The following is a 12,577-nucleotide window of genomic DNA, read 5'->3' as shown; positions in this document are numbered from 1 at the left end:
AAGGTGTTCCCTATTTAATTTGTTGTTGGGCGTCTTACAGAAAACTTGCTTTTTGAAACACATACTTGTTTATAAAATATAAAGCAATTATTTAATTCTTTTACTGGCTAGGTGAAGTACTCCACTGCGTAAGACTTTTCTGTACTTACATTTATGTATGTAAAGTCAATTTGCCATTATCTAGGGTGTTGTGGGGACTGGAACACATTTGTGACAATAGAGGAAAGAGGAAGCGCAGCAAAAAGACACATATGTGGGTTCGTGCAGAATCCCCATAGGGCCAGGGCTTATGAACTTAACTCAAACATGGCTAAGCTGCTGCTGGGTGCAGGCTGCTCCTTAGAAGCAGTGCTGCATCATTTGTACGGCTCTGTACCAGACTTAGACCCAGCTCAGCTCGCTCTGTGTCCGTGCCGTCGTTAACCCATAACCTGGGTAACCAAGAGTTTAATGCAGTAGCATCCCTTTCTGTTCTAGGTTGTTTGAGTGCAGCATTCAGCGAATAATGATTATTCTCTTTTTCTTCTCTCCATCTATCAGGAGCTGGTCAGACTCACGATTGAAAAGCAGGAGCATCCCTCTCCCACAAGCCCAGTTAAACCCAGTTTACCAGCATGTAAATCTGACAGGTGGGTCACTGACAAGGATTTCTTCTGTGTGCAAGACTAATATAGAAGGGATAATTTCTGGCTACTGATAGTTGAATTAAAGCATTCGGTTATTCTTCACAGAGGGTAGTGTAGTGTTCTTTATGTAGCCTCATCCATTACAGTGGGACCACTTACAAGAGAACAATGTGCTATGATAGGGAAGATGCCAAAATCTGGCAATGAAACATCACTTGGCCGTGACACGTGCACATTGTATTCTGCATACACGTGGAATTCCACATGCAGATGCAAATTCTGCCTTCTGCTATAGGTACCTCACATATTGCATATGATTTAAAATATGTATTAATCTGTCAGCATGCTGCATTCCAACTGTGTTTTACGATCTACAATCTGTATTTTGCTTGTCGCAGCCCTTCAGAACTTCCCCTTACAGACCGAGAAATGGAGATACTCAACAAAACAACTAATATGACTCAATCTAATGAGCTACTGACTGACTCCATGGATGAAGAAGTTGCACCTCCTAAACCCCCTCTGCCTAGCATTCGTGTGGCAGAGAACAGGTAATAGTGGCCAACCAGCTGACTGAAGAATAGCAGTGGCTCTTACCAGCTTCTTGTTTTTTAAACAGTCTTGCAAAATGTGCACAAGAGAGGTCATGAGGAGGGTTACTGATGCCTCTGAATTTCCAGTCCTCCAGAGTAATTCTTCCCTGCTCCTTGACTCTGTTTATGACTTTGTGTTCTCTCTGTCTTGTTTTGAGCAATTCCCTTCGTTATCTGTGTTTTCCTTTCCTTCTTTTTATGTGAGGATAGTGCCATTGCCCTGAGATCCGTGCATGAGAGGCATCAAATAAATATGTAAAAACCTTATTTAAAACTATGTGAATACCACACTGTACAAAAGTGTCTTGTGCTGTTGTATCCAGTGGGAAATGTTCTGTTAACCTCAGCTGGTAGTTATTAATCTCTCCTGCACATCCAGGTTGTTCTGCATTGCTTATCAGCTTAAGAGTGAAAGGAACCAGTAGTGTGTGAAAAAATCTTTTTCTTGGTTGTTCTTACCCTTTTCTACGAGTAACCACATGAATGTTTCTATGTTCTATTTTGAGAAGGAAGAGAAAACCCCCAGTTTGCAGGTTTTTGGTCTCTGTGTGTGATATTTTTCTTCTGTAGTACTGGTGCTAATGGATGGTGTGAAAAATACACGGCATGTGCTAATTCGAAAATGCGGCATCAAGGGCTGTGGCTGGCAAAAAGAATCACATGTCTATGTATTTTATGAATTCTCATGGGTTATATAAAAATTTTCTGGTATGTTCCAGGAACAGAATATGTGTGCTCTTGGGAACCCCGCAGGCTTACCAGAATTGTGCATCATTAGAAGCAAAACCTAAAAGTACAGTGGTTAAAATCTCACTAGCTACTGCTAATGTGTGTATCTGAAACAGATTCATGCCAAAACATGGGCCCTCACAGTATACATGGTGAGAGCAACACTGACCATCTTGTTCCCTGAAGTTCACCAGAAGAGTGAAAAGGCAGAAAAAGAGTTTTCCTGTCCTGTAAATTTTTGAAACTTTGAATATTTTTCAAACCTGGAAGGTTTGAGGAGGAGGGTCTTCTGTGCATGGAAACAATATTTGGATTTTCACCACTTTTATTAAGAAATAGTTACCTTGCTAATTACCTCCATTAAAAATAATTTTTAAAACAGCTATTGTTTTTGTTTGAGAAATACCAACTCTTTTCCAACCTTAAAAAATAAATCACTGAACGGGACCTTACTTTTGAGAGTATTCTTAAATTGTTATTTGTTAGTGGATAGATGTTGCTGAATAGCTCCTGGCCAGCTTTAGATAAGAACCTGTAAGCTTTGAGCCTGGCAAGTCAAAGGCTTTCTGGAAAACAAGCTCGTGAAGCCTCTAAAAGTCGTGTTGCTGGAAGAGTAATGGAAACATCAATGCCTGTTGTGTCTTGCAGCCCTCCACCAGCATTGCCCCCTAAAAAACGGCAGTCGGCACCTTCCCCAACCAGAGTGGCTGTTGTGGCCCCCATGAGTCGAGCTACCAGTGGGTCCAGTTTACCTGTTGGAATCAACAGACAGGTAATGGCGTAACCCCTTTGTGAAAGCCAAGGGAAATGTGCTGTGAACTGCAGCAAAAGCTCAAAGAGATGCTGAAACCTGCAGCTGCGCAGTTCCCTGCACGCCTCTGCTCGTCCCTGTACGGGAGAGCTCTGGAGTGGGAGTTTTAGTGGCAAGAACATCAGTATAATAAATAATGTGAACAGGTTAATTTTTTTTTTTACAGTGCTGTTTGATTTAATTAACAAATTGCTACAAACTTTGTTGCCTTGAGCTGTGGCAGAGTGTGAAGATGTAAGCGGCTTAGTGTTGCCGCGTTGAATAGATCAGGGTAGAGGGCGGCTGGCTGAGCTTACCGAGATCTCACCGAGGTTTACTTAGGGGCCAAGGGAGCGTGTGGCATATTGAGATCAGAAGTTTGTCTTCATCCAGTCACAATTTAAAATCTCTTTTAACCCAGGCAGTAGTTTGAGCAACTGCTGTGACCACTGCTGCTTCTTTGGGAAAATTTGTCAATTTTCTGGTAGAAAACTGGAAAACTTGGGACTCTGTGTGTTAATTGCATTCCATCGGTTGTGCTAGTCTAGGTTTTATGAGGTTGTAAATGGTTGGGTTTGCTTTACATATTCAGGAACTTACTAACTCAGCATTGAGGACCTGAATCATATTAAATTGCACCAAAATCTAATCTTCTCCTCATCCCCAAAGCCTCAGTTCTGGCTTAGGGAGCCTCTGCAGTTGTTTGGCCGACCCAGATAAAGCTGTGGCAGTTCTTCAGTTACCAGCACAATCACACTTAGGTTGTTTTGCAGGAGTGGGAATACTTGAGGGGTTCACTTGCAGGTTGATAAGCTTGAGGCAATTTCTGAAATAGAGATGTAGTCATAGGCACAGAAAGTTGTATCTCGCTATAGCTTATTTTCCCTTTGCATGCACTTAAGCTAACCAAGTATTTGCTAAAGCCCCAGTTATTTAATGAGACATCTTGCAGTCTGGTTACCTAGTATCAGGGTCTTGACAAGCAGTCATCAGACGTTTGTAGGGGTGAGGAATGCGGTCATCTTCTCAGCATCTGTGAAGTCCAGTGTGGGTCACAGCACGCCCTGCCTGGATGCAAGAGCACAACGAGCTCCCTGGCATGGGCTGTTTACCAAATCGGAGGTTTTCTGTGGTCCTGATGAGCTTGTCTAACTAGAGAGAGCTAGCAGCACCGATCCTCTCCCCTCCTGGTTTCCTTAATGCAGCTATGAGGTGTTTGCTCCTTGAGCTGCATCTTGCTGGTTAGCGAGCTGCCAAGAATGATGGTGATTTGGTTTTTTTTGCTTAAGGATTTTGATGTTGACTGCTATGCCCAGAGAAGGTTGTCAGGTGGAAGCCACTCCTATGGGGGGGAATCTCCTCGCCTCTCACCGTGCAGTAGCATCGGCAAACTCAGCAAGTCTGACGAGCAGCTCTCCTCTCTGGACCGCGACAGTGGTCAGTGCTCCCGCAACACAAGCTGTGAAACGTTAGGTAAGCGGGGAGTTGGCCAGGGCCGCTGGAGGAGTCCCCATCACTCCCATTTGGGAGCTGCCGTAGCTGTGATGCAGAAGTAAATGGATTGTGCTTGCAACTGTCATCTTGTAGTTGCTGCAGGCGGTTCTATGCAGAATTATATTCTGTCGGAAAAAGCCCAGGGGAATGTGTTTCCCTAGCTATAGATGATTGTGTTCAAACTCAATTCAGCTCTCAAGTGGAATGTTTTGTTGATTTCAGCCTTGTCTGCAGACATCAGTAGGAAATGACAGTCCTGGTGGACTAAAGCGATGTTGTTTCTATGTACTAGGAAAGAAAATAAAACAAAAGTATAAATATGAAATATAAATAATCTCTGCAATGGTCTACCTATTGAATTTTTGTTATTTGTTTGCTAGTGTAAAGAAATAATGATAAGAGTTTTAGTAAGGCTGGACTTTACAGAAGGTGTAGCAAGATGGTCCCTGCTGCAAGGAAGCACCACTCTGATTAAATGAACTGATTAATTAACTGATGGAGTGGGAGGGGCAGAACTGAGAAGGGCTGAACAGTGAAAGAGAGAAACTAATGCATGATTCTCCTGTCCTCTCTGTTTAACCAGATCAATCGGATCACTATGATCCAGACTATGAATTCCTGCAGCAGGACCTCTCCAACGCTGATCAGATACCTCAGCCGGTGACAGGTATCCTTAGCCCATTGCCAGAGTCCTTGGGTGAGTCTGGCTCCCCTTTCCATGGACATGCTTTCCAGCTCCTGCAGGGCAGCTCTCCTCCTCTGGAATTCTGCAGCCTCTTGGGAGCAGCACAGCCAACAGAGACTCCTCCAGCTTTACCAGAAAAGAAGAGGAGGAGCGCAGCCTCTCAGACTTCAGATAACTCAGGCTGCAGGGTGTCCTATGAGAGGCACCCTTCCCAATATGATAACATCTCAGAGGATGACATGCAGAATACAGTGTCTGTCCCATCAGTACCCTGCACGCCGTTTGCTGCTGTTCCACCTTTTCAACAAGGAAACTCTTCAGCAGCAGTTGAATTCATTGCTGACTTTGCTGCTCCAGATTCCAACAGTGACCCAGAGAAGCCGCCACCTCTGCCAGAGAAGAAAAACAAACACAGTAAGCAAGTTCTTGTGTTTGGGTTTCACTTTTATCTTTCCCTTTCCTTGCAGTTGTTGTACTTCTTATTACCACTAAGTAATGATGACCCCAATGGAATGCCCTTGCTTACGTGAGGCTGAGTGTCAAAATCAGTTTGTCAGTGTCAGAGGCATGGAAGGGAAGTGTCAGTTCTTTGGTGGGCAGGGAGTGACTCCCGGAGCCAGGAATGATCCAGGCCCAGGGGAGCACAGCATCTATAGTGAGAGCATTTTACATCTCTGTTTACCTGAGTGCGAGTCTTTGAGGCACCCTGCTTTGCAGATCTTCCTGGTTTATCTTCCCTTTTTATGTCCATTCCTTCCCGCCTGCCCCCATTTTATAAATGTTCTCCCACTGCAGGAAAGAATTGGGTACTCTCCAAGGGCTCGGAGAAAGGGCTGCTTTTCTGTCCAAAACTGAGCATTGCGAGAGCAGTTATTTGGCAATAGGAACACAGTCACCCACATAGCTGTGCAAGAGAACACTATTAACCTAGCGTCCAGTACTGCTGTTTTGCTATGGGATCTCATTTCCCTTGGATGCCTAAGAATTTCCCACATCGTTAAAATGAGCAGCCTCTAAATGCAAAGGCTCACCATCCCCAGCCAGGCTCCTGGCGCACCAGTACTGACTGCGACTCAAGCTCACAACCTTATTCTGATTTCCTTAACGTTCATGGCTGAAAACATGTGAAACCTCTTGCCAAAAAAGCAGCCATACTGCTCTGCCAAGGAAGGCTGTGGACTACCTAGTGAGATGGAGCAGATGTTAGTTTACTAGTCACTGGCTTGCTTTGCAGATGTACGTTGCGTGAGGAGGCAGCGTATACAAGATCTGGATCAACAGCGTTGTGTTGTATGGCTGGCAGCCCAAGTGACAAGCTGTTTTGAAAGTGCCGAGTTGGCCTTCTGACTCATTTCTGCAGTTTATAGTCTTTTCACTGAGAATAAGGTTGAAGCGAGATTGGTGTGTCATGCGGCAGGGTCAGTATTCTGTCCGCTTCTATGATAGTTTACTGTGCCCGTCCCTTTTTTTAAAAAGTGCATTGGCTAAAAGCATTTCCATTATCCCTAACTGACCAGTCCACATTTGTAACCCTCTGGGATTTTAACTGGACCACAAGGCTTGACCCACCTGAAAGTGAGTGTCTTGTAGTTCAGTGTGAAATAGGAACTGTGTAAAACAGTGTAAAATAGGAAATCGCTTTTATCTCTCTCTGCCAAGCAAGTAGTTAAAAGACACTGAAAGCGGCTAAAAAGGAGCTGAGGTGTTCGTTTGTAGAAACCAGAAAGGAAATAAATGCTGGCACAGGGCATAGCCAGGTTGTTATGGCTCATGCTGTTCAAAATACTCGCCTGCAGTACCGGCTGCAAGGGGACGTGATACAGAGGCTACTTACTGTAGGATCAGGGCCTTGTGGGCTCTGCATGTTAACAACAAGGGCTGGGGCCAGGTGGTTTTACCCCATGCAGGCTGGGACGGATGCAGGGAAATGCACCTCTGTACACGTAGGCAGCTTTAGTAGGGGGAGACGCCTGCGTGCATCTTGGGTAAGAGGCAGTTTGACAGTTGAAAGAGAAACCTTTGTTTTCTGTTATCATATGAGATGTCAAGGAGTTACTTTAAAACAATTTTAAAAGCTATCTTCTCCATTACTGCCCCTGCACACTTTTAACCTCAATACCAAGGCCTTGTTTGTGAATTTTTCTTTGATGTTAGAATAGAGTTAATTGTCATCTGTCATTATCAGAAGCTCCTGGAGTATTGATCAGATTGCATTGTTAGGAAAGGTAGAAGCTGTTATCTAATGTGTTGTCAGCTCTGATGGTTTGATAAAGCATCCTTGCTGCAAAGCTTGTAGTAGTATTTGGGCTGTTACCCGACTGCCGCGGATTTTTTAATTGCATTCATGTGTCACCGAGAACTTGTTTTAGATTGTCTTTACTCCACAGTATATCACACCACAGATCTGTGGTTGTTAGTTTTACTTTTATTTTCAACATTAAAAGGGCAGTAAAACATTACTCAGGCTGTATGGTAGCACCCAGAATTTTTTTGCCTGGAGGCTGATGCATGTAGATATTCTTCTGTAATCGCATAGGTGAGGCAGTGCTGCTTCCACAACCCCAACAAACTCCTGGGATCCAGAGGAGATGCATGGATTTATTAAAAAGATCTAGAGCTCTCACAGATGGGGCTTGGTTGTAGTCCCTTTGTTGTGGGTCATCTTTTGATAGTTGGCAGGAAATGTTGCAGCAGAGACTTTAATGGTCTTTTTATTGATAATATACAGCAAATCCTGCTAGGGTTAACCATGTGCATTGCTGTGAGCTGTGCTCAGAGGGACCTCCAAGAGTTGACTTCTGTATAATTTAAACAGAAGAATGATAAGACTTTTAATCTGGCATGAATTACTGTTATTTTATTGTGCTGTAAGAGTACATGTTACTGTGCTAAGGGCAAATTACTCCAGACTTCTCCTTGAGCACCAGCATCATGCTGCTGTACAAGACAGAGGCACGGAGCAGCTTCTGCCATGAAGAGCCCAGAGTCAGAAATAACAAGATCCTCACCCTAAACAGCTTGCAAACTAGAAGCAAGGCACTTATTCATGTTTCCCTCCCTGTCAGTGGGAACAAAATGCAGCCTGGTGCCCTGTAAGCAGCTGGTATTTAACTGCAGGAACCATGCTGAGGGCAGCCTGAGCTTAGCCAGCGGATAATGCGAGCTCTTTGAAAAACAGCTCTCCTCCCAGAGGTGACAGCAAAGAGTGGCTTATTTGACCTTGACTTCTCCAGTGAGTTGATGTGTGGTATAGCTTAAGAATTTCCATTATTTTGGCTCTTGCCCATGCACACAAATCTGTTGCGCTTGTTTGGGGCCAGTTTTAACACAGGCTGCTGACACAGTGCCAGGAGTCGGGCTAGACCTTCAGTGAGTCCTCCTGGTCGGGCACGACTATGCCTTACCTATATTGCAGATGTGCCTTATTGCTGATAATCTTCTGGCAATTCCTTGCGGCTTCCAGGACCAGCACCTGCACTGCGAGCTGGCTCGGCTGCTGCTGGTGCGCTCTGAGCAATACCTGTGACTTCTACCATGTGGGCAGAACTGGTGTGTGATAGAAATCCCTGAGCAGCTTTAGCTCCTTTAGAAATGACAGCCAAGGCACTGCAAGCACGTTGCTGGGAAGGTGTTCCTAGCCTTAGTCTGAGTTTTTTGGGGGTTTTTTTTTGGTTTTTGGTTTTTTTAATTTCAAATATTTTCTGTCTGGGTTCAGAACTGACATAAACTGGGCATGGTACTGTGATGGGGGAGGTTTCTCTCTCACGCCTCCCTCCTCTCCTGGGGTGCTGCCTTGAGACTGTGTCACTCCACCCTGGCTGCTAACCGTGGAGGTTGTAGCCCCCATCCCTCCCTCTGCACAGAGTCGCTGCAGGGTGTGCAGCCTGATCTGAGCTGGTGATGTAATTTCCCATCTGCTTTTTAAATTTCTGCCTTGTTAAATACCACAGCAGAGAGGGGAAGGGATGGAGGGAGAGAAGACCCTTTGGAAACAGCAGTCTCAGGAGTGGACCTGCTCCCTTACTCTCCTGTACAAGACTGGCAGCATTTAATGATACCTGTTTTAATTTGCGCTCTGCAGTCTCTACTCCTGAGCCAGGTTTGTATTTCACTATCCCAACTGTTTTTCGCTTCACCTAAAAACAGAGAAGAAGACAGAGTAGAAGCAGAGACATGCTCACCCGCCCTGGACTAGTTGTAACAAGCAAGGCAGGGGAGCTGCCGTGGCGATGGGATGCATTAGCCTCATAAAGAGCTGAGATAAAAGAGCTCTTCATTATTCCCTTGCAGATTGAGTTAAGGCTCTCATCAGCATTCAGGCTTACTACCTTGAGTTACAGTAATTTAATTTTACGCAAGTGTCTAATGTGATACCCTTTTCGCCAACACTTCCCGAGTTGTAGTGTCATACAAATGTCTGAACCCAGGAACTCACAGCTATCGATCCTGAGTGTTGTCTTCAGATCTGGACGTTCAGTGAAGCACTGGTTTTGTAGGTAACTCCACGAGAAGGGTTGGTCTGAATTTAGCAGTGTCAGCTGCATTATACCAGGACTGCCAAGCCTGACTTCTTGGCTTTTGTCCTGCTCAGTTGGTGAGCTCTCAAAATGTGGTCTTTTCCCTCAAGCTCTTGTCCTCTACACTTCTCCAAGGAGTCTTGATCCTTAGTTCACTTTTGCTGCTAGACAAATATCTTTCATAAGCCTTCTTTAGATCTTCTCCTCTAAAGTTGTTATATGATACCAAGGCATTTTTCAGGGTGTGAGTATTGATAGGGGTACCTTAGTCAACTGAATCACTGATATTTAAAAACAGTATTTTCACAATTCTGTATTATCTACACCAAGACTCCTTCACCATGAATTCAAATAAGAGAATATTGCCAGAACGTGCTTCTTTTCACTGTTAGGACTTAGGCTGAAATTCACGTGCGTGAGCAAATTTGATCTTGGCTTTAACATGACTGCCAACACCAGCAGATGAGGGGGCACAAACACATACCAACATGCATGTGCGTGCAGTTTGAAACCTCTGTCGCACTCCCTTTGAAAAGGAGAGGTCTGAACCCGCAAGGGTGGTGACTTACCTCTGTGAAGTGGTGCTGGGAAGGCAGGAGGGCTGCTGAGGGAGGAAGAGGAGCAAGGCTCAGGTAGCAGAGGGTATTGGAGGTCAGAATTTCAGCAGCCTTGGCAGAGCTGTGCAGGAGCTGGCAGTACTGCAGGACACGAACAGGTTGTCCACTGGCAACACTGTGTGGGGTCACAGGATGGGGACAGCAGGTGTTACCGGTCAGGATTGAAATCCATCAGCTGAGCCTTCCTGTGCTCTGATTGCCACGATCTTCCCCCACCTTTATTCTATTTTTTGGAGGAGGGATATCATTCTGTGAGAAGGGGCAGCTGTGTTAGCTCCATTTCTAAATGGAGTTTAAAATATTAGAGGAAATCTGAAAAAAGGTGCAAGAGACAGGTGCAAAGCAACTCCTTCCTGCCGGCACATTTGCGCGGCTGCATCCTGTTTGAAATAGGCTGGCTCGTAGGTCTGCATTGGCAGGTGAACAGAGAGCTTTGCCTTGCAGCTAGTGTGGGAACCGGCTTCACGATGTGCAAATACTGCATTGTGGTCGCTGTATTTATAGCTTTCACTGAAGTCATCCATTCATTTCAGCTGTACAACTGAAATGCCAGCAGAAGCTGAATAATTGCCACCTAATGACCAGATTTACAAAAACTGACAACTGCTTGTTTATCAGGAAGAAGGGAGGAATGATCACAGAGTATCTTGTGCATGGCAGCATATTTACAAAAAGGCCTTGGTTAGTCCTTTTTGTGACAATTACATACATCTATTGCTCCTGTTCTCAGGTACATAGAAGAGAGTTCGTTTTTTATTTTACATTTATTAAGTACACTTCTGATCCTTAATAATTCTGGGATTTTGTAGTCTTTCTGTGACACTGTGTGTCATTCTCCCCCTCCAACACTAAAATATTGCAGAAGTAACTAATCCTCTGTCAGAACTGCACAGGCAGACCTGTGTAGGTTTTTTCATAGATTTTGGAAGGATATTGTACAGATGGAAAGGTCGTCTAAATGAGATTTGATCCCATTTAATATTTGCATTGAACCACATCTCAGAAAAACTTTTGAATCAGTTGGATTCAAGAATTGGCGATGATAAAATGCTTTTAAAACGGATGGGAGTGAAGGGTGTTGGATTTGAGCTAAGGAGGTAGGAAGGCATGGATAGTGGCACTTTAAAAAGGTAAGTCTCTTGTGCCAGCATTGGCAGTGGCATATAAATAGCTGAGGGAGAGGTACACCCAGTCTTGCAGGTAGGTGTTTTCCAATAAAAGTTTTATCAGCTTGCTAGAATGGAGAAAGGCTGTAAGCCTCCTCATTCTAGAAATCTTGCTGACTACAGATGTGAGACTTACTATAGTCACAAAAATTATTATAGATTTATTGTCAAGGTTGCTTCTTTGTACAAGATGATTTGTGCCTCCTAGAAAGCAGACTGCAGTTATTCTGGTTTTTTGGTGACTTTGGGCATTGGCTGTTTAGGAATATTCTCAAAATTGCCATGGGTTACATGACAAAGGAATTTGGGCTAAGAGTCAGTGAATCAGACTTCTGAAGTACTGTTTGGAGACCTCACTGGTTCCTTAAACTTTTGTCAGATGTGTTTGTGGCCTGTGATTATGTTTGTTGTGTGCTGACTTGCAGGACAGGATATTCAGATCCTTTCCTACAAAGGTGAACGGCAGCTGGCTGTGTGAGCTACCTGTGAGCAGGGCACGGATGCCTTGCTGCTCCCAGCCTGCAGCAAAGCCCAGCTAAGAATGGCATGGTCTTACTCGTACTTTATTTTGAGAATGCCTGCTTGTTGCAGCTGCAGCATGCAGACCAGGAACAGTGATGTGACCTTTTTTTGCAGTGATGGCATATATGCAGTTTGTGGAGGACTACTCAGAGCCACAGCCGGCCATCTTCTACCAGACCCCTCAGAACGAGCACATCTACCAGCAGAAGAACAAGCACCTCATGGAAGTCTATGGGTTCAATGACTCCTTTATCAGCTTAGACCCCTCTCAAGATCTGGCACCTCCTCCTGCTCTCCCACCGAAACAGCGGCAGCTGGTGAGTGACATCCGCGGTGCCCTCCCCGGCAGGGCACACCAGCCTCCCAGGAGCAGCTCTGTTCTTGCTGCTCCTGTTTCTGACAGGCTACGGTGGTGGGAGGATGTCTCGTTGGTGTTACCACATCATGCTCCTTGTCATCTTTTAACGTGTCTTTAGGCATTTTGCATCATCTACTTTGATCTCCTTTCTAACCCCATGTTCAGACTGTTCCCCATAAACTCTGAAAGTCCTAAAATGCCCTAAAAATGAAACGTTAGTCTTCCACATGGCATGGCTGAATGTATGCCAGACTACAGGCTTGTGTAACGACAGCTGCTTTGAAGATTTTGACACACTGGGCAACACGATTTTCAAGAGATTGCTGCGCTGTTGTTCCCAATGCTGTTTTGAAACTGTTGTCAAGGATGCCACTAATAATAACCGTTTAAGCATAATAACTGCTTTTATGGCTCAGTCTTTGCCAGAGCCACAGAACTTTGGTATAGCCATTATTTAACTTGTGCATGTTTTCTCCACAT

At 44.7% G+C, this 12,577-nt stretch overlaps 1 protein-coding gene across 1 annotated transcript in view; it reads left to right on the top strand.

Moving 5' to 3' along the window:
* The window catches only part of RAPGEF1 (Rap guanine nucleotide exchange factor 1), an 85,665-nt gene that overhangs the window by 45,432 nt on the left and 27,656 nt on the right, over nt 1–12,577 (top strand). Inside the window, exons 5-10 of the mRNA XM_075716089.1 lie at nt 541–629; nt 1,025–1,177; nt 2,597–2,720; nt 4,028–4,211; nt 4,816–5,331; nt 11,854–12,056. Of these exons, the coding sequence (XP_075572204.1) occupies nt 541–629; nt 1,025–1,177; nt 2,597–2,720; nt 4,028–4,211; nt 4,816–5,331; nt 11,854–12,056 (1,269 nt within the window). The remainder of the gene's footprint in view (nt 1–540; nt 630–1,024; nt 1,178–2,596; nt 2,721–4,027; nt 4,212–4,815; nt 5,332–11,853; nt 12,057–12,577) is intronic.

The sequence above is a fragment of the Pelecanus crispus genome, chromosome 9 (genome assembly GCF_030463565.1).
Source record: "Pelecanus crispus isolate bPelCri1 chromosome 9, bPelCri1.pri, whole genome shotgun sequence".
Lineage (NCBI taxonomy): Eukaryota > Metazoa > Chordata > Aves > Pelecaniformes > Pelecanidae > Pelecanus > Pelecanus crispus.
Note: the sequence above shows the minus strand (reverse complement) of the source record. Positions and strands in the feature narration are given on the sequence as shown.